At 46.1% G+C, this 27,281-nt stretch overlaps 1 protein-coding gene across 1 annotated transcript; it reads left to right on the top strand.

Annotated features, from left to right (window-relative positions):
• Positions 1 to 6,062: 6,062 nt before the first annotated feature.
• On the top strand, positions 6,063 to 8,462 carry LOC119356236. The gene is made up of 2 exons (XM_037623169.1): positions 6,063 to 7,244; positions 7,876 to 8,462. Exons 1-2 carry the CDS (start codon positions 6,063 to 6,065, stop codon positions 8,119 to 8,121), a joined length of 1,428 nt encoding a protein of 475 aa, XP_037479066.1. The 3' UTR covers positions 8,122 to 8,462.
• Positions 8,463 to 27,281: the final 18,819 nt, after the last annotated feature.

Here is a 27,281-nt window from a genome sequence, read left to right as displayed (position 1 = left end):
AGACCTCGCCCAATCACTCGCTGTAAGTCTTCAGGTGACTTTCAAACCTTCATAGACTCGGTCACTCGGCCATCCACAATTTCCTCTTGGATGCTCTAGACCATGACGCCTAACCGTTTGGAAGATGCACAGTCTTCAAACGTAACAAGCGTCGGATCCACGCGGGATCAATCTCTTCAGTGATGCTCAATCACTTGGGGTTTGTAGGTGTTTGGGTTTGGTTTTTCCTCACTTGATGATTTTCACTCAAAGTCCTCGGAGGATGGGATGCTCTCAAATGACAAGTGTCAGTTTCTCTCGGAGCAGCCAACCAGCTAGTGGTTGTAGGGGGCGGCTATTTATAGCCTAGGGAGCATCCCAACATGATAAGACATAAATGCCCTTCAATGATATGACCGTTAGATATTTTGGGACAGCTGGCGCATAGCATAGCAACTGTCGGAATTTTGATTATCAAATTCCTCAGGGCTATCATGTTCCTCACTGTGTAGGCAATCCGCAATGGCGAATTCCTAACTCCTCAGTCAGAACAAATTCTTCAAAGACCAGAAGAACTTCGTCTCTGACACTGAAGAAATTGACTAAACTGTATGAGATTTTCAATGGCTTCACTCGAAGGGATTGGTAGGTGTAGGATTTTGAGTTGAGCATCACTTGGAAATTTTTCCTTACTATTTCCTCGACCCCCTTTAACAGTACGATGTTTCCTATGACTCAAGAAAGAGAAAATGAAACTACGGAAACAAAAGTCTTCATGCTTCATGTTCCTCGAATGAATGCCAAGTCTTCAGGATTACACCAATTTCTTCACTTCCAAAGTCTTCAGAAATCCAAAGTCCTCAGTTGAAGAACTTCATTTTTAGTGGCCGACTTTCTCTGTAAATATCAAACTCCTCATATACTTATAGACCTGTGTACACTCACAAACGCATCAGTCCCTTAACCTATAAGTCTTCAATACACCAAAATCACTAAGGGGCACTAGATGCACTTACAGTACTGTGAAAGATCGGGCCACAACTCGCATGATTTAGCATCTCGCTAGTCGGTGCTCCATCAAGTGGTATTCAGAGCTAAAGTTGTTCACGGTACTGTGTTGATCAAGATGTCAACCTCGGTCAACAAGGGTGATGAGGTTGCCGCTGATTCTGAGCAAATAGTACGTCCAGTGTATGTGGATAATATTCCGCAAAATATTCGGGATGGTGTTGACCACACATGCAACTATATCAAGCAATGTCATGATGCGCTCGGCAAAAGGATAGATGTCCTGATCACTCGGTTCGATGGTTTGGCAGACATCATCAATATGCCAGCAATGAATTCTGCACCACCACAGGCTGCTCCAGCTGCTCCATTGCGTTATGCACCACCGGCTCGCGACGGACATGCCAGCGTGCATGATCGCCGTTTGGCGGCACAACCTCATGCTGGAGATGATGGCGTCGACGACGGAGTTGACCATGAGGCGGGGTATGCGCCACGACCGCGACACTATGAGCCCCGTCCTGAAACTTCCGCTCGTGGCGGAGCGCATGACCGCGTGGGTCAAGCTGCGCGTGTTCCTTTGGATGATGGAATTGGGCGCATAAAAGTTTCAATTCCTCCATTCTCCGGCAAGTGCGAACCAGAAGTCTATTTGGAGTGGGAGATGCGTGTTGATCAAATTATTGATGACCATCATTATAGCGAAGAGAAGAAAGTTCAACTTGCTAGAATTGAGTTCACGGGTTACGCGCTAATTTGGTGGAATCAAATTTGCCGGTCACGACATCGTCCAATGACTTGGCGAGGGATGAAAGAATTCATGAGGCGACGTTTTGTTCCTGAGCACTATAGAAGAGATATGTATAACAAGTTGCAGCGGCTCTCTCAAGGTAATATGAGTGTAGATGAATATTACAAGGAGATGGAATTGCTTATGATACGTACAGGGACAATGGAGGATCCCGAGGCGACTATGGCACGTTTCTTTAATGGTCTAAATATTGAGGTGCAGGATTGTGTTGAGATGGTGGTCTACTACAACATACAAGATCTTGTGCACCAAGTTGTGCATGCAGAACAGCAGATTATGCGACGTCAAGTCAGCATAGTTCCCAGTACCACTTTGAACACATGGCGACGCTCGCAGTATAAGAGTGAGGATGTTGGTCCTAGCTCCAGGGCGACATCATCAAATCACTCTGGTGGTTCCGTGGAAAAGGATGCTTCAAAATCAGGACTATCGATGGTTGATTCTAATGTGCAATCGTCCACACGTACTAATGACATAGAGTGTTTCAAGTGTGGAGGAAGGGGACATATGAGGCGTGAATGTCCTAATGAGAAAAGAGTGTTACTCACAAGATATGGCTATGCATCCGCGAGTGATGAAGAGGCAGTTTCTGACACTTCTAGTGAAAATTTTGAAGATGCTGAGAAGGTGACTGCTAGTTTTGAAGCTGCTGAATCATATCCGGCCTTAATGGCGCAACTTGTGCAAGAGGATTGCATTGAGGATAAGGGGCAACGTTGGAATATTTTTCAGACTCTGTATAAGGTCAACAACACCAATTGTAAGTTGATCATAGATGGTGGAAGCTACACTAATGCTATCAGCAAGGAAATGGTGCATGCTTTAGCGTTACCTATGTGGAAGCACCCGCAACCACATTGCATTGAGTGGTTATATCATTCTGGCAAACTCAAAGTTACTCACAAGGTGCGTGTGAATTTTTCAGTTGGTGACTACAAAGACACAGTAATTTATGATGTCTTGCTAATGGATGCATGCCACTTGTTATTGGGGAGGCCATGGCAATATGATCATCGTGCCACACATGACGGAAGGTCCAATACTTTTTCTTTTGAGGGCGCTGGAAGACGATGTATATTGCGGCCAATGTTTGCCAATGCTATCAAAGATGATATTTTTCAGTTCAAAAGAGGGTCTCCAAAGATACCGCGAAACCGCAGACGGCTTCGTTTCAAGGAGGAGGGGATGATGTGGCCGCTAGTGCAAGAGATAATCTTCGGAATGTTTTACATGTTGGTTCTTTTAGCTTTGAAGTTCCACCAACTGAACCGAAGAAGGATGAAGTTAAGCCCACCTTCAGAACTCCATGTGCTACATAAATTATTGCAGAGCTTGTGTCAGTCAATTGATACGAGAGGGTCAAGTCGTTTGATATAATACTAGTTACGTACTAGTTTTCCTAGGAGTCCAAAGTTAGTTACTATAAGTGATCAGTATGCCGGATAATTTATGGTTTAATTTCTTGATTTGTTGGGATAGGAAAGATAGAGAGTCCAAATTAGTTATGTCTTGTATGCAAGTCGGTTTGGTATGTACACGTCGCCTATATAAAAGGCCAGCTACAGCCGTGTACGCAGATAGTTGTTTTTTAGATTGAGTTTTGTTATCAAGTGTTAATAGACAGAGAAAAAGGTCCCAGGTCTGGGACATCAGGTTGCTGCATTTTCTGCGACCCTTTGTGATGGATCGTATGCTGCTGTGTTGAGTTTGATGTTTGTCAATCTTGCCGCAGATTACTTTCTGTTCTTGTTAATTAATAGCAAGGGCCGATTCTCTTTCTACCTTGATCCTTTATGACAACAATACTGTGAAAGATCGGGCCACAACTCGCACGATTCAGCATCTCGCTAGTCGGTGCTCCATCAGGCCAACTCCAAGGCACTCATGCAAAAAGATGCGAAATTTGTCCATTTGGATCGGTTGTAGGGATGGCATCCACCCTTGTCCACGCAAATCTAAGTGCCGCGCCAAACTAGCCGACCCATTTGGTTCGCCTCGCCGTTTTATCCCAACAAACATATTTTAATCATCAAACATAGCTAAATTTCATAATGAAGCTAGAATTCATGCCGGCATACAAAACAATTACATGTCGGCCATAGTTTTTACATCTCCTGCAAAACTAAGCTAGAATTCATGACGGCATACATGCTGACATACAAAATAATTTTGTCACGGTCATAGTTTATGCGTCTTGTCCAAACATAAGATGATTACACATCTAGCTAGAGAATCTATTTTTGCTTCTTCTCGAACCAAACCCTTCTTCTTGGGGAGATCTTGCTCAAGTCGGCCGCCATGATCTTCACTTTCTTCGTGATTAGCATGAGCTTTATCTCATTTTCTCTTGATCGGGCATTGTTCTCATCGATATCGAGCTTCTTCTTTTGTATGTCAAATAAGGTTTTCCTTACTTTCTCTCTCTCTCTTGGTGCTTCCTCTCCTCCCTCTCTTCCCTCTTCTCAATTGCCACCTCATTTTTGGTCATGAACCCCTTCAAAGTTTCTTACAAGGCGAGTGCCCGAAGCTTCCGCTTGTCATACACCTTGGAATTGGTTTCCCCCTTGGCCGATTCTCACTTTCGCTTGGCTCAATGACCGATGAGGGCCCCACCTTTATTTTGGGCCACATATTTCTCCTTAAACTTCCCGCACTAACAAATCATCATCCACAATGGGTCAAGGTTAATGGCTTGCCCGAATGATGGACCTTGAATATTTCCAGAGTTTTAAACATCTACATATGGAGTTGGAACCAACAAGATACATTCATATGCACACGAGTATGCATGACATGGCATCAAGCTCATATGAACAAGGGAAGGATTTGCATACCATGTGTTTGATGCCAATGCCACTCATGGGTCGCCCGATGATATTCTCATGGGAGGAACTAAACTCGTTGCACTCCACTTGGATGAAGGCCCACCATTTTTGGATTGACACACCACCATGGTGACATGGTCACTCTCAAATTCGTAGGGCTCAAACTTTCTAATTTCACGGAAGTATGTATGTATGGACCCTCTTTTAAAATGTTGTTCCTTTTTGCTCGACGCCGGTTTTGGGATCTTGTCCTATTACCATCCAAGCTTCACAAAGTAACTTGTCCTCATACTTCGCAGATCCTATCGCCCTCACGCTTTTGCCGCCTCTTTTGTGCATTGGCTTGATGAGATAGCTCCTCGTGAAACAATGGCTCATCCTTGATGTCAACATTTTCTTAGCCTTGGTTGCCTTGGTCTTAAGTTTCTTGGCCTTGGGTGTCTTCGCCTTGGTGGTCGTGAGTGTCTTGGTCGTGGGTGTCTTGGTCGTGGGTGTCTTGGTTGCGACCTTCTTAGCTTTGAGTCTCGTCGGCATCATACTCGTGGCCACCCTCATAGACCATCTCCTCCATGAAATCGTTGTAGTACATGGGGTCATCCTGCGTCAGGGTCGTCATACCATCAAATAGGATGCGGGTACCGAGAAAGCTAGCGGTGGGGATCACCCATGGACGCTTCCTTTGCGTCCCAGTGGTCTGCCCGGCCACAAGTGTGGGCATTGAGATCAAGCGGAGGAACCACAGAGACAACCGACACGAAATCACCAATTTCCGCACGAGCCGTTCCAAGGCAATATGGAGAAGCGGGGCACAATCGGGTTGTGTCCAGGAAGGTTCCCGTACGTTGGTGGCATTGTTGACATGCGCTATGACTCTGGAAGCATGGGCGGGTGGGCTGCTGATGAGCCCGTGCTGGCCGCGACGACAACGGCGAGAAGGGTCGACTCTTGGTACCCTACCGACCTTGGCGGCAAGGGCTTCATTCTCCCCAACGGTGGCATGGGCCTAAGCGGCTGAGGCGGCGGTGGCTTCTTCTTTCTCCGAACAACCCTCTTCGCCATTTCCTCCGGAGTGCGCATCATCTTTGACTTCTTCGGACGCATGGCGCCGGCAACCACGACTAGGATGGTGGTGGTTGGGTATGGTCGACGGCGGGGTTGGGCGCGTTGGCCGTGGCGGGAGGGCGGGAGGGTTAGTGAGTGAATTAGCGGGAATGGACGGACAGGCTAGAAGAGGACAGCATTAGAGTATTGTAGGCGTGACCTCGCCGATGCAAATTTGGGTTGAAAATGGTCTTGGCGAAAAAAAAGAAGAGAAAGAATTGCAGACATCCGTTTGTTTGCTTCGTGGACACGAACGGACCAAATGGGTCGTTGGAGTTGACCGCACTGGCCGTTCCCAATTCCCGGTCCGCCGTCGCCAGTCGCCACCGCCGCCGACCATGGCCTCCCCGCCCTCCCCACCGCCGCCGCCCGCTCCCACCACCATATTCGATCTCGGCGACGACCTCCTCCGCGAGATGTTCCTCCGCCTCCCCGCCCTCCCGACCCTCGTCCGCGCCGCCTGCGCCTGCCGCGCCTTCCGCCGCGCCGCCCGCACGTTCCCCTCCTTCCGCCGCAGCTTCCGCGAGCGCCACGCGCCGCCCGTGCTCGCGCTCTTCCTCGAGCCCAACATGGAGGTCGTCCCGCTCCACCCCTGCCCCTGGCGCCGCCGCGACCCGGACCTCGTCGCCGCCGATTTCTTTGACGTCCGCCACGGCGACGCCCTCTCCTCCGGGTGGAAGATCAATTCCGAGACTCCTAGCTCCGGCGGCTACCTCATCCTCGACAACTGGAGCGAGGGCGCTCAGCGGGTAGCCGCCTACAGCCCGCTGACGCAGGTCCTGGATCTGTTCCTCGATCTGCCGCCGGTGGGAAAGATCTACCTTGAATTCTACACGCTCCTCCCCGAAGACGGCCGGAGGCCGTCCCGCGTGGTCTGTGTGCGTGTAGACGGCCAACGGGCGGAGCGCGCCGCCGTCTTCTCATCGGACACCATGGAGTGGCAAATTTTCCCAGAGACTACGCTGCAGCTGACTGTATCTGACAGGCTCAGGGCCAGCGGAGTGGTGCATGGGCTCGTTTACTGGAGAGGCTGGATGCATGACCAAATTGTTGTGCTCGAAACCATGACCTTTCAGTTCTCCCTGATTGATCTGCCGACGCCTTTGAAACCGGAGTTGGGTGAATCAACATATAAGCTTGGTGAGACCAAGGATGGGAAGCTCTGCATCGTAGATATAAAGGATAACACCATTGTTTCTTGGTTCCTGGACAATGGCAGTGTCCTCAACAGCTGGATTACGTACAAGAATTTCCCATTGCGCCCAATTGTTAGGGAGCTCACTGGGTGCTCAATGGAGGAAGAGGATTATTGTAATGTCAATGTGGACCTTGTGGCAGTTATCGATGGCTTTGTCTACCTCTGTATTTTCTACCTCAAGGACACAGAATATCGTGAGCTGTACCTGTCAATATGCCTGGAAACATCAGATATGTGCAAGCTCTATAATGGTGCATATCGGCATAATGAGGCGGCCCATCCCTATGTCATGGCATGGCCTCCCTCTTTGGTACAAAGCAAGGTGAGCCTGTGCTTATATGTAAGAGTTTCTTCCAGTGCCTTGTTCATAGATAATATGCTGTTATGTAACTTAAAGGCATTGGATTATTGTGTTGTGAAAGGCCACTGCCTGATTCTTATCTCAATTTTAAACAGTAGCATGTCTGATTTGCCTAGACCATATTATAAGAATTTGATTGCAGGTTTTATATTAGTGCACAGAAGGAATACTTTAAATTTTAGCATGCGTAGCAGATTATGTGATATCTGAACCTCTTGACAGGCCGCTCAAATGAGGATGCAATACTCTAAATTTTAACATTAACATTGGTTTATCGTGTTCTGAACGGCTGGTATCGACTCTTATCTTAAGTTTAAACATGTTTGATTTGTATGAATCATGTTACAAAAATTCGTTTGCAGATTGTTTGTTAGTAGTACAATCATATTATACAGTGCTGCACAGAGAACTGAGATTGCAGATGGAACTGAGATGGCATTGTGGAACAGTATCATGTTTCATCTTCACTACCTTTGTAGTAAGAGCTAAAGTAAATTGATGTTGTATCATCATAATCTGTAGCCTTGCACAATTTTGTATATATACATACACTTCAATTTCTTGCTTACACTGAAATCCCTCTTTGTAGCAGGAGGAATCAGAAACTGAAGATGATGATCCCAAGGACACAGAAGAAACTTCCTCTGTCCTCATCGCTGCACTGCAGTCTTTCAGCCAAGCTTTGATGAATGCTGATAAAGAAAAAGAAATCGTGGCAGAGTTAGATGCCTTCTTGCGTCCCGCCAAAGATGGCAAGGGCTCTCTTATCAGCAGAATCGCCACTTTGGATGTGCAGATGACGACCGCGAGAAACCGTATCCTGAGGATAAGTGAATGACTCCGAGGTTTACATGCCAAGTATAGAAAGAGAAACCTGATGATGACAAGTGTGCTGTGGGGAGCTTGCTGCCACTTATTTGCCAGCCGGAGTAGCCTGTTTCAAGTCGTGTACATGCGTATGTATGCTGTGTTTTGATGATACGGGCATTTGGTTAAACTGTTTGGTACTTCAGTTGTGTGTATGTGTGTTATGAGCGTATGTATATGCTAGTTTCATGTACTCTGTCAGTATGACTAGTTAGCAATGGTTGATACTTCATTGCCTGTATCATCTTTGAAGAGGTTAAATTGTATGCATGCTATTTTTTATGTAGTACAGTAGGCCTGATGATGAATGTAGCCATCACTCCACCAGCATGAATAGTTGGTCAATTAGATGCCTCCAGTTTAAGAAAGCATATTGGTTTGGATGCACAATCGACGACTGCAAGGGACCGTATCTGAGATCCTCTTTGCTAAGTACAGAAAGAGAAACCTGTTGATGATGATAAGTGCACAAGGGGGAGTTGTCAAGAGCTTGTTGCCACATCTTTGCCTGTTGTGTGTTTTTGTTTCTGTTCACTCTGATGGTACTTATGTTTTTTGGATGGTAATACTGGGTCTGGTGATTACTGTAACTATCACTCCACCAGTATGACAACTTTGCAAGAGATGAAGCTTTACTTTAGTTTTTATCTTCCTAGATGTTTCTGTGTATCAACCATGGCCGAGTCTTGATCAAGCAAGGGTTGAGTCTGAACTCCACTCTGTCAATCCTACATAATTTAATTATGATGTCAGCATAGCAATTTTTACGTGGTGTGTATATCAATGGGAGTTGTTCTCTGGCCGTGTTCAGAATCCATCCCATCTGCTCCGATTCCGTGGAGTTGTGGAGCTCAGTTTAGGCCGCTCCGTAAAAATGAGCTAGAGGCTCGTCCGCTCCGGAGCGGAGTGGAGGGAGCGGAGAGGAGCCGAACGCCGGCCTTTGTCTTCGAAATAGAGTACATGAGACCCTATTTTAAACCATCACTTGCAATAGAATGCTATATTTGGACAGTTACTTCAAATAACACGAGGATTTGGAGCAAAGAGAGCGTCATGAATCAAATAAAACTTCTAAAAAACTCACGAAAATTATGCCAAAGTGTGCTCTAATCCCATTTGTTCGCCCTACTAAGCAAAAAAAAAATCATCTTGAACAGTATCTTTTTGATAAAGGGTGCTTTTATGAATTCAATGAAGGAAATATGCCCTAGAGGCAATAATAAAGTTATTATTTATTTCCTTATATCATGATAAATGTTTATTATTCATGCTAGAATTGTATTAACCGGAAACATAATACATGTGTGAATACATAGACAAACAGTATGTCACTAGTATGCCTCTACTTGACTAGCTCGTTGAATCAAAGATGGTTAAGTTCCCTAGCCATAGACATGAGTTATCATTTGATTAATGGGATCACATCATTAGAGAATGATGTGATTGACTTGACCCATTACGTTAGCATAGCACTTGATCCTTTAGTTTGTTGCTATTGCTTTCTTCATGACTTATACATGTTCCTATGACTATGAGATTATGCAACCCCTGTTTACCGAAGGAACACTTTGTGTGCCACCAAACGTCACAACGTAACTGTGTGATTATAAAGGTGCTCTACAGGTGTCTCCGAAGGTACTTGTTGGGTTGGCATATTTCGAGATTAGGATTTGTCACTCCGATTGTCGGAGAGGTATCTCTGGGCCCACTCAGTAATACACATCACTTAAGCCTTGCAAGCATTGCAACTAATAAGTTAGTTGCGGGATGATGTGTTACGGAACAAGTAAAGAGACTTGCCGGTAACGAGATTGAACTAGATATTGAGATACCGACGATCAAATCTCGGGCAAGTAACATACCGATGACAAAGGGAACAACGTATGTAGTTATGCGGTCTGACCGATAAAGATCTTCATAGAATATGTGGGAGCCAATATGAGCATCCAGGTTCCGCTTTTGGTTGTTGACCGAAGACGTGTCTCGGTCATGTCTACATAGTTCTCGAACCCGTAGGGTCCGCACACTTAAAGTTCGATGACGGTTATATTATGAGTTTATGTGTTTTGATGTACCGAAGGCTTTCGGAGTCCCGGATGAGATCGGGGACATGACGAGGAGTCTCGAAATGGTCGAGACGTAAAGATCGATATATTGGACGACTATATTCGGACATCGGAAAGGTTCCGAGTGATTCGGATATTTTCGGAAGTACCGGGGAGTTACGGGAATTCGTATTGGGCCTAGAAAGGCCTCAAAGGGTGGCCGCACCCCTCCCCATGGGCTGGTCTGAATTGGACTAGGGAGGGGGGCACCCCCTTCCTTCCTTCTCCTTTTCCCTTCCCTTTCCTTCCCTCCTACTCCTACTAATTGGAAGGGCTCCTAGTTCTACTAGGAAAGGGTGAATCCTACTCCCGGTGGGAGTAGGACTCCCCTAGGGCGCGCCATAGACAGGGCCGGCCCTCCCCCTCCTCCACTTCTTTATATACGGGGGCAAGGGGCACCCCAAAGACACAACAACTGATCTCTTAGCCGTGTGCGGTGCCCCCCTCCACCATAATCCACCTCGGTCATATCGTAGCGGTGCTTAGGCGAAGCCCTACGTTGGTAGAACATCATCATCGTCACCACGCCATCGTGCTGACGAAACTCTCCCTCAACACTTGGCTGGATCGGAGTTCGAGGGACATCACCGAGTTGAACGTGTGCAGAACTCGGAGGTGCCGTGCGTTCAGTACTTGATCGGTCGGATCGTGAAGACGTACGACTACATCAACCGCGTTGTGCTAACGCTTCCGCTTTCGGTCTACGAGGGTACGTGGACAACACTCTCCCCTCTCGTTACTATACATCACCATGATCTTGCGTGTGCGTAGGAATTTTTTGAAATTACTATGTTCCCCAACAGTGGTATCCGGGCTAGGTTTTATGCCTTGATGTAATATGCACGAGTAGAACACAAGTTAGTTGTGGGCGATATAAGTCATACTGCTTACCAGCATGTCACACTTTGGTTCGGCGGTATTGTTGGATGAAGCGGCCCGGACCGACATTATGCGTACGCTTACGCGAGACTAGTTCTACCGACGTGCTTTGCACACAGGTGGCTGGCGGGTGTCAGTTTCTCCAACTTTAGTTGAACCGAGTGTGGCTACGCCCGGTCCTTGCGAAGGTTAAAACAGCACCAACTTGACAAACTATCGTTGTGGTTTGATGCGTAGGTAAGAACGGTTCTTGCTCAGCCCGTAGCAGCCACGTAAAACTTGCAACAACAAAGTAGAGGACGTCTAACTTGTTTTTGCAGGGCATGTTGTGATGTGATATGGTCAAGACGTGATGAGATATAAGTTGTTGTATGAGATGATCATGTTTTGTTGAAGTTATCGGGAACAGGCAAAAACCTTATGGTTATCTCTCTATTGCATAAGATGCAAGCGCCAAATAATTGCTTTACTTTATCGCTATGCGATAGCAATAGTTGCAAGAGCAATTGTTGGCGAGACAACCATGTGACGACACATTGATATATATCAAGATGATGGAGATCATGGTGTCATGTCGGTGACGATGGAGATCATGACGATGCTTTGGAGATGGAGATCAAAGGCACAAGATGATGATGGCCATATCATGTCACATATTATGATTGCATGTGACGTTTATCTTTTATACATCTTATTTTGCTTAGTTCGGAAGTAGCTTTATAAGATAATATCTCGCTAAAATTATCAAGGTATAAGTGTTCTCCCTGAGTATGCACCATTGCGAAAGTTCTTCGTGCTGAGACACCACGTGATGATCGGGTGTGATAGGCTATACGTTCAAATACAACGGGTGCAAAACAGTTGCACACGCGGAATACTCAGGTTAAACTTGACGAGCCTATATCATATAACAGACATGGCCTCGGAACACGGAGACCGAAAGGTCGAGCGTGAATCATATAGTAGATATGATCAACATAGTGATGTTCACCATTGAAACTACTCCATCTCACGTGATGATCGGACATGGTTTAGTTGAAATGGATCACGTGATCACTTAGAAGATTAGAGGGATGTCTGTCTAAGTGGGAGTTCTTAAGTAATATGATTAATTGAACTTTAATTTATCATGAACTTAGTCCTGATAGTATTAGCATATCTATGTTGTAGATTAATAGCTCACGATGTTGCTTCCAGTTTATTGTGTTCCTAGAGAAAAATTATGTTGAAAAATGTTAGTAGCAATGATGCGGATTGGATCCGTGATCTGAGGATTATCCTCATTGCTGCACAAGAATTATGTCTTTGATGCACCGCTAGGTGACAGACCTATTGCAGGAGTAGATGCAGACGTTATGAACGTTTGGCTAGCTCAATATGATGACTACTTGATAGTTTAGTGCACCATGCTTAACGGCTTAGAATCGGGACTTCAAAGACGTTTTGAATGTCATGGACCATATGAGATGTTTCAGGAGTTGAAGTTAATATTTCAAGCAAATACCCGAGTTGAAAGATATGAAGTCTCCAAAAAGTTCTATAGCTAAAAAGATGGAGGAGAATAGCTCAAGCAGTGAGCATGTGCTCAGATTGTCTGGGTACTACAATCGCTTGAATCAAGTGGGAATTAATCTTCCAGCTAAGATAGTGATTGATAGAATTCTCTAGTCACCATCACCAAGTTAGTAGAACTTCATGATGAACTATGATATGCAAGGGATAACGGAAACGATTCCCAAGATCTTCGTAATGCTGAAATCAACGAAGGAAGAAATCAAGAAAATATCAAGTGTTGATGGTAGACAAGACCACTAGTTTCAAGAAAAGGGCAAAGGGAAGAAGGGGAACTTCAAGAAGAACGGCAAGCAAGTTGCTACTCAAGTGAAGAAGCCCAAGTCTGGTCCTAAGCCTGAGACTAAGTGCTTCTACTACAAAGGGACCAGTCACTGTAAGCGGAACTGCCCTAAGTATTTGGCTGATAAGAAGGATGACAAAGTGAACAAAGGTATATTTGATATACAGACTATTGATGCGTATTTTACTAGTGTTCGTAGCAACCCCTCGGTGTTTGATACTAGTTCAGTTGCTAAGAGTAGCAACTCGAAACGGGAGTTGCAGAATGAACAGAGACTAGTTAAGGGTGAAGTGACGATGTGTGTTGGAAGTGGTTCCAAGATTGGTATGATCATCATCGCACACTCCCTATACTTTCGGGATTAGTGTTGAACCTAAATAAGTGTTATTTGGTGTTTGCGTTGAGCATGAATATGATTTGATCATGTTTATTGCAATACGGTTATTCATTTAAGTAAGAGAATAAATTGTTGTTCTGTTTACATGAATAAAACCTTATATGGTTACACACCCAATGAAAATGGTTCGTTGGATCTCGATCGTAGTGATACACATATTCATAATATTGAAACCAAAAGATGCAAAGTTAATAATGATAGTGTAACTTATTTGTGGCACTGCCGTTTAGGTCATATTGGTGTAAAGCGCATGAAGAAACTCCATGCTGATGGACTTTTGGAATCACTTGATGCTTGCGAACCATGCCTCATGGGCAAGATGACTAAGACTCCGTTCTCCGGAACAATGGAGCGAGCAACTGACTTATTGGAAATAATACATACTGATGTATGCGGTCCGATGAGTGTTAAGGCTCACGGAAAGTATCGTTATTTTCTGACCTTCACAGATGATTTGAGCAGATATGGGTATATCTACTTAATGAAACACAAGTCTGAAACATTTGAAAAGTTCAAAGAATTTCAGAGTGAAGTGGAGAATCATCGTAACAAGAAAATAAAAGTTTCTACGAGATGATCGCAGAGGTAAAATATTTGAGTTAAGAGTTTGGCCTTCAGTTAAAACAATGTGAAATGGTTTCACTACTCACGCCACCTGGAACACCACGGTGTAATGGTGTGTCCGACCGTCACAACCGTACTTTATTAGATATGGTGTGATCTATGATGTCTCTTACCGATCTACCACTATTGTTTTGGGGTTATGCATTAGAGACAACTGCATTCACGTTAAATAGGGCAACATCTAAATCCGTTGAGACGACACCGTATGAACTATGGTTTGGCAAGAAACCTAAGTTGTCGTTTTTTAAAGTTTGAGGTTGCAATGCTTATGTGAAAAAGTTTCAACCTGATAAGCTCAAACCCAAATTGGAGAAGTGCGTCTTCATAGGATACCAAAAAGAAAATATTGGGTACACCTTCTATCACAGATCCGAAGGCAAGATATTCGTTGCTGAGAATGGATCCTTTCTAGAGAAGGAGTTTCTCTCGAAAGAAGTGAGTGGGAGGAAAGTAGAACTTGATGAGGTAATTATACCTGCTCCCTTATTGGAAAGTAGTGAGGAAGCTAATGATGATGATCTTGTAACTTAAGATCAAGTTGCTACCGAACCTCGTAGGTAAACCAGAGTGAGATCCGCACCAGAGTGGTACGGTAATCCTGTTCTGGAGGTCATGTTACTTGATCATGACGAGCCTACGAACTATGAGGAAGCGAAGATGAGCCCAGATTCCGTGAAATGGCTTGAGGCCATGAAATCTGAGATGAGATCCATGTATGAGAACAAAGTATGGACTTTGATTGACTTGCCCATTGATCGACGAGCCATTGAGATTAAATGGATTTTCAAGAGGAAGACTGACGCAGATAGTAGTGTTACTATCTACAAAGCTAGAATTGTCGCAAAAAGGTTTTTGACAAGTTCAAGGTGTTGACTACGATGAGAGTTTCTCACTCGTATCTATGCTTAAGTCTGTCTGAATCATGTTAGCACAATTGCCGCATTTTATGAAATTTGGCAAATGGATAAACAAAACTGCATTCCTTAATGGATTTATTAAGGAAGACTTGTATATGATGCAACCAGAAGGTTTTGTCAATCCTAAAGGTACTAACAAAATATGCAAGCTCCAGCGATCCATCTATGGACTGGTGCAAGCATCTCAGAGTTGGAATATACGCTTTGATAAGTTGAGTAAAGCATATAGTTTTCTATAGACTTGCGGTGAAGCCTGTATTTACAAGAAAGTGAGTGGGAGCACTACAACATTTCTGATAAGTATATGTGAATGACATATTGTTGATCGGAGATAATGTAAAATTATTCTGCAAAGCATAAAGGAATGTTTGAAAGGAGTTTTTCAAAGAAAGACCTCGGTGAAGCTGCTTACATATTGAGCATCAAGATCTATAGAGATAGATCAAGATGCTTGACAAGTTTTTCAATGAGTACATACCTTGACAAGATTTTGAAGTAGTTCAAAATGGAACAGTCAAAGGAGTTCTTGCCTGTGTTACAAGGTGTGAAGTTGAGTAACACTCAAAACCCGACCACGACAGAAGATAGAGAGAGAATGAAAGTCATTCCCTATGCCTTAGCCATATGTTCTATAAAGTATGCCATGCTGTGTACCAGACCTATTGTATACCCTGCCCTGAGTTTGGCAAGGGAGTACAATAGTGATCTAGGAGTAGATCACTGGACATTGGTAAAAATTATCCTTAGTGGAATAAGGATATGTTTCTCGATTATGGAGATGACAAAAGGTTCGTCGTAAAGGGTTACGTCGATGCAAGTTTTGACACTGATCCAGATGACTCAAAGTCTCAATCTGGATACATATTTAAAGTGGGAGCAATTAGCTAGAGTAGCTCCGTGCAGAGCATTTTTGACATAGAAATTTGCAAAATACATACGAATCTGAATGTAGCAGACCCGTTGACTAAACTTCCCTCACAAGCAAAACAAGATCACACCTTAGTACTCTTTGGGTATTAATCACATAGCGATGTGAACTAGATTATTGACTCTAGTAAACCCTTTGGGTGTTGGTCACATGACGATGTGAACTATGGGTGTTAATCACATGGTGATGTGAACTATTGATGTTAAATCACATGGCGATGTGAACTAGATTATTGACTCTAGTGCAAGTGGGAGACTGAAGGAAATATGCCCTAGAGGCAATAATAAAGTTATTATTTATTTACTTATATCATGATAAATGTTTTTATTCATGCTAAAATTCTGTTTTTATCATTTACCTACTCGAGGACGAGCATGAATTAAGCTTGGGGATGCTGATACGTCTCCAACATATCTATAATTTTTTATTGTTCCATGCTATTATATTATCAACTTTGGATGTTTATGGGCTTTATTATACACTTTTATATTAGTTTTGTGACTAACCTATTAACCTAGAGCCCAGTGCCAGTTTTTGTTTTTTTCTTGTTTTAGAATATCACAGAAAAGGAAAATCAAACGGAGTCCAATGGACCTGAAACTTCACGGAACTTATTTTTGGATCAGAAGAAGCCCAAAAGACTTGGAGTCCACGTAAGGGAAGCTTCGAGGAGGCCACGAGGTAGGGGGCGCGCCCTCCACCCTCGTGGGCCCCTCATGGCTCCCCTGACGTACTTCTTCCGCCTATATATCTCCATATACCCTAAAAACATCCGGGAGCACAATAGATCGGGAGTTCCACCGCCAGAAGCCTCCGTAGCCACCGAAAGCCAATCTAGACCCGTTCCGGCACCCTGCCGGAGGGGGCAATCCCTCTCCGGTGGCCATCTTCATCATCCCGGTGCTCTCCATGACGAGGAGGGAGTAGTTCTCCCTCGGGGCTGAGGGTATGTACCAGTAGCTATGTGTTTGATATCTCTCTCTCTCTCTCTCTCTCTCGTGTTCTTGAGGTGATACGATCTTGATGTATCGTGAGCTTTGCTATTATAGTTGGATCCTATGATGTTTTCTCCCCCCCTCTACTCTCTTATAATGGATTTAGTTTCCCCTTTGAAGTTATCTTATCAGAATGAGTCTTTAAATATTTGAGAACACTTGATGTATGTCTTGTCATGCGTATCTGTGATGACAATGGGATACCACGTGATTCACTTGATGAATGTTTTGGTGATCAACTTGCGGGTTCCGCCCATGAACCTATGCATAGGGGTTGGCACACGTTTTCGTCATGATTCTCCGGTAGGAACTTTGGGGCACTCTTTGAGGTTCTATGTGTTGGTTGAATAGATGAATATGAGATTGTGTGGTGCATATCCTATAATCATGCCCACAGATACTTGAGGTGACATTGGAGTATCTAGGTGACATTAGGGTTTTGGTTGATTTGTGTCTTAAGGTGTTATTCTAGTACAAACTCTAGGGCTGTTTGTGACACCTATAGGAATAGCCCAACAGATTGATTGGAAAGAATAACTTTGAGGTGGTTTCGTACCCTACCATAATCTCTTCGTTTGTTCTCCGCTATTAGTGACTTTGGAGTGACTCTTTGTTGCATGTTGAGGGATAGTTTTATGATGCAATTATGTTATTATTGTTGAGGGAACTTGCACTAGCAAAAGTATGAACCCTAGGCCTTGCTTCAACGCATTGCAATACCGTTTACACTCACTTTTATCATTAGTTACCTTGCTGTTTTTATATTTTCAGATTACAAAAACTATTATCTACTATCCATATTGCACTTGTATCACCATCTCTTCGCCGAACTAGTGCACCTATACAATTTACCATTGTATTGGGTGTGTTGGGGACACAAGAGACTCTTTGTTATTTGGTTGCAGGGTTGCTTGAGAGAGACCATCTTCATCCTACGCCTCCTACGGATTGATAAACCTTAGGTCATCCACTTGAGGGAAATTTGCTACTGTCCTACAAACCTCTGCACTTGGAGGCCCAACAACGTCTACAAGAAGAAGGTTGTGTAGTAGACATCAGCGCGCCCTAGGAGGGCCGGCCGGCCTCCCCCTTGCTCCTTTATATACGGGGGCAGGGGGCACCCTAGAAGACACAAGTTGATCATTGATCCCTTAGCCGTGTGCGGTGCCCCCCTCCACCATAATCCACCTCGATCATATCGTAGCGGTGCTTAGCCAAAGCCCTGCGTCGGTAGCAACATCATCACCGTCATCACGCCATCGTGCTGATAGAACTCTCACGTGAAGCTCTACTGGATCGGAGTTCCTGAGACGTCATCGAGCTGAACGTGTGCTGAACTCGGAGGTGCCGTGCGTTCGGTGCTTGAATCGGTCGGATCGTGAAGACGTTCGACTACATCAACCGCGTTCTCATAACGCTTCCACTTACGGTCTACGAGGGTACGTGGAAAATACTCTTCCCTGTCGTTGCTATGCATCACCATGATCTTGCGTGTGCGTAGGAATTTTTTTGAAATTACTACATTCCCCAATAGTGGCATCCGAGCCAGGCTTATGCGTAGATGTTATATGCACGAGTAGAACACAAGTGAGTTGTGGGCGATACAAGTCATACTTCTTACCAGCATGTCATACTTTGGTTCAGCGGTATTTTTGGATGAAGCAGCCCGGACCGACATAAAGCATACGCTTACGCGAGACTGGTTCTACCGACGTGCTTTGCACACAGGTGGCTAGCCGGTGTCAGTTTCTCCAACTTTAGTCGAATCGAGTGTGGCTACGCCCGGTCCTTGTGAAGGTTAAAACAACACATACTTGACGAAATATCGTTGTGGTTTTGATGCGTAGGTAAGAACGTTTCTTGCTCAGCCCGTAGCAGCCACGTAAAACTTGCAACAACAAAGCAGAGGACGTCTAACTTGTTTTTGCAGGGCTTGTTGTGATGTGATATGGTCAAAACATGATATAAGTTGTTGTATGAGATGATCATTGAGGGAGTCCTGGATTAGGGGGTATCCGGACAGCCGGATTATATCCTTTGGCCGGACTGTTGGACTATGAAGGTACAAGATTGAACACTTCGTCTCGTGTCCGGATGGGACTCTACTTGGCGTGGAAGGCAAGCTAGGCAAGACGGATATGTATATCTCCTCCTTTGTAACCGACCTTGTGTAACCCTAGCCCCCTCCGATGTCTATATAAACCGGAGGGTTTTAGTCCGTAGGACAACATACAATCATACCATAGGCTAGCTTCTAGGGTTTAGCCTCTCCTATCTCATGGTAGATCAACTCTTGTAATACTCATATCATCAAGAATAAATCAAGAAGGACGTAGGGTTTTACCTCGATCAAGAGGGCCTGAACCTAGGTAAAACATTGTGTCCCCTGCCTCCTGTTACCATCCGCCTTAGACACACAGTTCGGGACCCCCTACCCGAGATCCGCCGGTTTTGACACCGACATTGGTGCTTTCATTGAGAGTTCCTCTATGACATTGCCGTAAGGAAGGATGCCTCGTCTCGTTGTTAAAAGCAACATTACTGCCGGGGGAGCTCTGGCTGTCGGCCAAACTCTCCGGCTAGGCAATTTCATCATGACTGCCTGTTCGGCCGCTGCACCGACGATGACTTCTCGGGTCATCAAAAACAGCCTCCACGTCGGCTCGGAAGTTGCCGAGCAGATGGATCCAATGGAGCTCTCTTCCCTAAACAAACTCTTGGATCACATTGCCGCCTTGGGAGTCGCCATGGACTATGATCAGATTGGGCTTAAACCCGATCAATGGGAGATTAACTCCCCATCGGTCACCCATCACGTTGCGGTGGTGGAGGAACAATGCGGCAACTCTTCCTATATTTTGAGGACTAAGTATGTCCGGATTCCTGAGCTCTCCGAGCCAGATACCCGTTTACGAGAGGACATCACCCAAGCCCTGAACCTAGAATCAGGCAGCGGGCCAGATTTATCGGGTAACACTCCGGAACCCGAACTTCCAAGATTGGAAACTCCTCGGCCCCTGGGTCTCAGATCGGGTAGGGGTTCGGAATCAAATCCACCCACCCACCCAGACATAAACGATCTTTCCCACATCAGGCAAGAGCCCCATGAAACAGTACATCATTATTGGGCCAGATTCCTCCTTGTGATGAACAAGGTTAAGGACTGTCGCGAGGAAGATGCAGTCTCACTTTTCTGCAATAATTGCACGGACAAGGGAATCCTTAACGCCTTAAGTCACCGTGACATATCACGCTTCGCTGACTTGGTGTCCATAGTACGAAAGTACTGTGCGATGGAAAACGCCTGGAAAACCGAAACAAAATTTTGGGATAATTCGGCTCCGAGTACACACCCAGTCCGAAGTAAAAGGGTGCACTATCGTAAGACACCCGAGCTAGTTGCAAAGAAACAAAAATCCTCTACAAGGCATGTAACCGTACTGGAGGGATGGCTTAACGGACCCTGCAAAATTCATAGCACAGCGGATACAATACCAGCGCACAGCCTTAGAGCATGTTGGATACTCCGGTAGGTGGCCAAAAGTGGTGAGGATCTTCTTATCCCAAATGCCACAGAGCACCATCCCGTGGATAACAATACGGTGTTAACAGTCTTTGAGACCTTTGCGTCAAATAATAGGCGCAAGCAAACACTCCGCACCATGGCCGGAATCTGCCACGTAGCAGCAATAAATCCATAGAGTGACACGGCTATTGCGTTCAATGCCAGTGATGAACCTAAATTCCAAACAGCCCGAGCACCAACCGGACTGGTCCTCAGTCCAATTGTGGACGGTTTTCGACTCACCAAAGTACTCATGGACGGCGACAGCGGATTAAACCTCATCTATGAGGAAACTCTTCAAAAAATGGAAATAGACTGGTACCGCATTGAGAAAAGTAGCACAACCTTCAGGGGAATCATACCCAGTCGGGAGGCATGATGTGCTAGGAAAATCACACTAGATGTGGTATTCGGTATGCCAGAGAATTATAGGTCCGAAGAAATTACATTTCAAGTGGCCCCGTTCAGCAGTGGATACCATGCCCTTTTAGGACGTGAGGCGTTCCCAGTCTTCCAAGCCGTACCCCACTATGGGTACATGAAGCTCAAAATGCCCGGGCCCAACGGAATCATCACCCTCGCCAGTGATCCGGACACAACACTCTGCGCCGAAAACAAAACAGCCACACTGGCCCTCGAGGCATTATCCGAAGCCCTCTCGGCCGAGGAATTAACCACGCTACGCTCCACAGTGGACAGGGACGACGTGATACTCGATAAGAGATCCAAGTCCACCTCTTTTAAACCAGCGGATGAAATAGTCAAATTCCAAGTCCACCCAACGGACCCCACAAAAACAGCCTCCATCGGGGCACAGTTAAACCCCGCCGTGGACGCCGCACTACGAGAGTTCCTGCGCGAGAATTGGGACATATTCGCCTGGCACCCCTCAGACATGCCAGGAATCCCATGCAGGCTGGCCGAGCATAGCCTCAATATCCTAAAGGGATTCAAGCCGGTCAAGCAAGCTCTTCGGCGTTTCTCCGAACCTAAGAGACATGCCATGGGAGAGGAACTAGCCAAGTTATTGGAGGCCGGATTCGTCAGAGAGATAAAACACCCGGACTGGCTAGCAAACCTGGTGATGGTACCAAAGAAGGATAAATCCTGGCGCCTTTGTGTCGATTTCAAGGACCTCAATAAAGATTGCCCAAAGGATCCCTTCCCCCTCCCCCGCATCGATCAAATTATCGATGCTACCGCAGGACACGAGTCATTGTGTTTCCTCGACGCATACTCCAGTTACCACCAAATCAAGATGGCGGAGTCCGACCAAGCCGCAACGACATTCATCACACCATACGGTCCCTTCTGTTTCAACACAATGCCTTTTGGGCTCAAAAACGCCGGCGCAACATATCAGCGCATGATTCAGACATGTCTGGAGAAACAAATCGGCAAAACATTAGAGGCATACATAGACAAGGTGGTCATCAAAACCAAACACGTCGACTCTTTGATAGACGACTTGAGGCTCACATTCGACAACCTCCGAACATACGACATGAAGCTCAATCCGGAAAAATGCGTTTTCGGCGTACCAGCCGGAAAGCTCCCGGGTTTCATTGTCTCCAGTAGAGGTATTGAAGCTAATCCGGCCAAAATCCGAGCTTTGTCATAGTTGGCTACCCCAACAGACCTCAAACAAATCCAGAAGCTAACTGGATGCGTGGCGGCTCTAAGCCGCTTTATCTCCCGCTTAGGAGAAAAGGCTTTACCCCTTTATCGCCTCCTTCGGCGTACCGAACACTTTGAGTGGACGGATGCTGCCATAGCCGGATTGGAAGAAATAAAGGCCATTTTGGCAACCAACCCAATCCTGGCCGCGCCAAACATCGGCGAACCAATGTTATTGTACATTGCGGCAACTCATCAAGTTGTAAGCGCAATGCTCGTCGTCGAACGAGAAACTGACGGACATAAATTCCCTCTTCAAAAGACGGTATACTATGTATCCACTTTCCTCACTCCATGCAAATCACGGTACCCACATTATCAAAAGATAGCCTATGCGGTATTCATGGCATCCGAGAAGCTGCGACACTACTTTCAAGAGTGTTCGATTACAGTAGCCTCGGAAGTGCCACTTAATGATATTATAAACAACCGCGACGCTACGGGCCGGATCGCTAAATGGGCCATTGAGCTCCTCCCGTTCGACATAACATACAAACCTCGATGGGCCATTAAGTCGCAAGTATTGGCCGACTTTGTCGCCGAATGGACGGAGGCCGAACTCCCTAAAGAGTACAGCGCATACTCCAATCGGATCATGCACTTCGACAGTTCTAAAATGCTGGCTGGTCTAGGGGCTGGCGTCGTCCTGACGTCCCCAACCGGAGATACTGTTCAGTACGTACTGCAAATATTGTATATAGACTCCAACAACACAGCCGAATACGAAGCTCTGTTGCATCGTCTTCGGATGGCAGTCTCCATGGGCATTCAACGCCTGGAGGTGCGTGGGGATTCAAACGTTGCAATATCCCAAATAAATGGAGACTTTGACACTAAGGATCCGAAAATGGCGGCCTACCGAAACACCGTCCTAAAAATGTTAGCTCGGTTCGAGGGACTAGAATTTCACCATGTGGCTCGGGAAAACAATCAATCGGTGGATATCCTCGCCCGCATCGGCGCAAAACGCGATGCGGTCCCCCCCAACATATTTCTGGAAAGCTATTCAAGCCATCCGTAGTATGGGAAGGGGACACCGGTAACAATAGTCTGGACCCGGCCAAAATGCCCGATACCGAACACTCTGACACAATCGGAGGCACCGCCACCGAAATAACACCTTCAGCCCACGTAATAATGGCCATTATCGCCCCATGGACAGAACCATTCCTGGCCTACCTAACTAGGCAGGAACTTCCGGAGGACCAAAATGAGGCACACTGCATAGTCCGGCGATCTAAGGCCTACATGGTCCACGAGGGAGAATTGTATAAAAAAAGCTCTACCGGAGTCCTTCAAAGGTGCATCTCCGAAGAGAAAGGGCGGAACCTTTTGGCAGAAATCCACGCTGGACTCGGCGGTCACCACGCCGCAGCCCGGGCTCTTGTAAGCAAGGCCTTCCATACAGGATTCTATTGGCCAACGGCCCGGGAAGATGCACATGACTTGGTCCAACGTTGCGCCGGTTGCCAGCTCTTTGCAAATCAAAGCCACATGCCACCCACTGCCCTCTAAACAATCCCCATTACGTGGCCCTTCGCGGTCTAGGGGCTTGACATGGTTGGACCCCTTAAAGGGGGAACCCACAAGAAAAAAATACTTACTGGTCATGGTGGATAAATTCACCAAATGGATAGAGGCCAAACCTGTTAAAACAGCCGAATCTGGACCAGTGATAGACTTCATATCTGGGGTCGTACACCGTTATGGCGTCCCCCACAGCATCATCACTGACAACGGCACAAACTTCACAGCCGATGAGGTAAAACTCTGGTGCAGCAAAATGGGCATCAAGCTCGATTATGCTTCAGTCTATCACCCACAAACCAACAGCCAAGTCGAGCGAGCAAACGGTCTTATAATGAGCGGCATTAAACCCAGATTAGTGTGTTCCTTAACGGAGTCCAACACGCACTGGGTAGAGGAGCTCGACTCCATACTCTGGGGGCTGCGGACCACGCCGAATCGTAGTACTGGATATACACCCTTCATTATGGTGTAGGGTGCAGAGACAGTCTTACCCTGTGACATAATTCATGACTCACCTCGAGTGCGCATGTACGAAGAAAGAGAAGCCGAGCTCGATCGGCAGGACAGTCTGGACACCCTGGAGGAGGAGCGCGACGTAGCCAAAGCCTGTTCCGCATTTTATCAGCAACAGGCTCGCAGATACCAAAGCAGAGAAGTACGGGCCAAAACTTATAACGTTGGTGAACTAGTTCTACGCTTGCTGGATAAGAAAAAGAACAAGCTCGAGCCCAAATGGGAAGGTCCCTTCATTATTGACCAAGTTCTGACCGGTGGAGCGTACAGACTGCGGGATGCATCGACTAGTTGACTCGAGCCGAATCCATGGAACGCGGCCAGGCTCCGAAGATTCTACACCTAGCACAGGACTCTATGTTCGTCCCCTCCTTTTGTCCATTTTTTGCATATACATTATATGTCTTGTTTTTCTTTCTTCCTTTCTTTTATTCTTTCTCTAGGCCTTCAAGGGCCAACTTGTGCCTTGCTTGCACATTATAGATGCGCTAGCCGCGCTCATCATACCCGGGGGCTTCTTTCACAGAAACTTAATTATTTATCTGGGCCTCAGGCCCCGCACATGTGTCATGCTTCCGCATGTACCTTTTTTCGCCATTATATGCATCGATATGACTTAAGTTTTGGCCAAGCTGGGTTGCCTGGCTCTTGTATTTATGCCCTACGTTCCCATTAATTCGGCTAGGTCATAAGGGGAGCACCTCTGCGATTGTTACTGCCTGGTTAGCTGGATGTGTACCTCAGACTGGGTGAAGCCGAAAGCTAGCGTTCTTAAGGGAATATCCGGTCGGTGAACAAAAGATGATTTTTATTTATTATTCATATCTGCCCCCAGATGTTTTTCCTGCATTTCCTATCGCAGTCCGGACATGCACTTTAGGGCATGCTTACCCAGGGAAAGGAACCCTTAACGGAACTATTCTCCCTGGAAGATGTTTCTTACTACCCATGTAATATAACATAACTAGTTGGGCACTTGTCTATTCAAGCACTAATGACCCCTACGCCTGGTCTCCACGCATACCCTGGTTCTTATATAACTGAGCGGGTATTCGGATACACTCCGGACTATCGGGTCCCGAGGTTGAAGCGAAAAGGTCTGCAAAGACAAATGATCTACAATCCGGCTAGAAGGCATTATACATGTCACTTTAATTACATAGTCATGCAGACTGGCTAAATTCCTCTTCTATACCATCCAACAGGCGGTCTAGCTTACATCCTGTTGGGAATACTTTGCGGCTAATTCTACTTTCCCATAAACTAAGCTAACGGGGATCTCTTTTCCGTTGGGCCCCACAGGTCCGACCTCGGCCATGTGATTTGGGTCTGCCTTGGTATACCGCGTCTTCACCATGGCGCAGGCTTCTCTGGGACCCTGTCGGCAGGCCAATATCTTCCATAATCGGAAGCGGCGCCGTGCTCCCTTGAGCTTCTCTGTAAGCTCTGCAACGCCCTCTGGCAGGGAGACGGATGGCCACAAGGCCTGGGCAACACCTTGCATCACCTGCCGAACTTGTTCGTGCAGATGTGAGAGCTCGGATAGAAGATCACCCGCAGACCCGGACATTTCCTCCGCGGGATGACCCGTCAGCATACCTACAGACATAACGTTGTTAGTCGGCTTCTTTGCCGAACTCCTTTAAAAGGATTCGTTCAAGCACTTACTGAAAATGCCGCGCCGAAGCTGCTTATTCTCCTTCTCGGAGTCTGCAAGCTGGGCTCGAACGTCTTTTAGTTCCACCCTCAGCTTGATATTGGCGTCTTGGAGATTGTTTTTCTCCCGCCCAACCTCAGTCAGCACGCGTTTGCCAACCTCTAGTTGTCGCATAACATGTTGGTCCTCTGGATTTTCTCCGGGTTCATCTGCAACATCTATTGTTAGATCTGCAGCCACGCCGCACACTATATGGTCACTACTAGGGAAAACCTTATACACAGAATCTTAGCAGCAGCGCGGCATAAAAACAGGCGCTGCTGCTAAGTAGTAGCAGCGCGGCTATGGAAAGCTCGCTACTGGTGCAAACTTAGCAGTAGCGCGTGACTCTTAAACCGCGTTGCTACAAAAATCCACCGACAGTACACAACGACATAAGTTTACGAGTAGCGTGGCGCCAGGGAGCGTGCTGATGCTAATGCCATAGTAGCAGCGCGCTTTTTTGTCACCTCGCTGCTGCTAATTTTGAAATTGTGCACAGGGTTGGCCCGTTTAGCAGTATCGCGTGACAGGAAAGCACGTTGTTGCTACGCTCTTAGCAGCAACACGCTTTCTCTCCCGCACTACTGCTAAGACGCAGCACCCACCACCTTTTCCACCTCCCCTCCCCATCTCCTCTCCTCCCTTTCCCCTACCTCCCACATCCTCCCTCTCTCACTCTTCTTCTTCCTCAATACTTCTCCCCCCATTACTCTCCCTCTTCTACCTACCTTTCTCTCTCTTCTTTACTCCTAGCTATAACTACACCACCTCCATTAATTCATCTCCTTTCTCTTTTTCCTCCCCCTCCACTAGTTGAAGTTGTCTCCTCCCAAATTAGCTAGCTAAGTAGATGTAGCATTTAGTTAAGTGACCTATTTGCCCCCTAACTAGATCTTTCTTTGTCAAGAAGAGCTTTGTGCACTTTTGACCTCCCTACATCATCATCTCCACCGTGTGCTCGATCTCGAGATAGAGATGTGATTAATATTTCATGCTTTTGCAAAATGGAAATATATGTTCCTATTTTGTATACACACTTAATTAGCCATTATTATGCATGGGTCCAATGATGTAATATATATATGTTCCTATTTTGTATACACACTTAGCCATTATTATGCAAGGGTCCAATGATGTAATATATATGTTCCTATTATGTTGAGGAAAACAAAAAAGGGAAACTGGTTATAGCAGTAGCGCTTTAGTGAAAAAGAGCTACAGCTAGTCAAGGTAGCAGTAGCGGTTTCTGCAGAAAATCGCTATAGCTGCTCGTAATAGTAGTAGCATATTTCGTGTAAACGTGCTACTGCTACATCCACTTAACCCAAAATTCTCCCTCTCCCTGCTTCATCACGCCTCTTTTCCCCCAAATCCCTACTCTCTCTTCCCCGGCCCCGTCGCACCGCCGCGCCCGCCCCTGACCTCGGCCCGCTCGCCCCCGACCCCG

This window comes from Triticum dicoccoides, chromosome 1A, assembly GCF_002162155.2.
Source record: "Triticum dicoccoides isolate Atlit2015 ecotype Zavitan chromosome 1A, WEW_v2.0, whole genome shotgun sequence".
Classification (NCBI taxonomy): Eukaryota; Viridiplantae; Streptophyta; class Magnoliopsida; order Poales; family Poaceae; genus Triticum; species Triticum dicoccoides.
The sequence above is the reverse complement of the archived record's forward strand: the minus strand, read 5'-3'. Positions and strand labels throughout refer to the sequence as shown.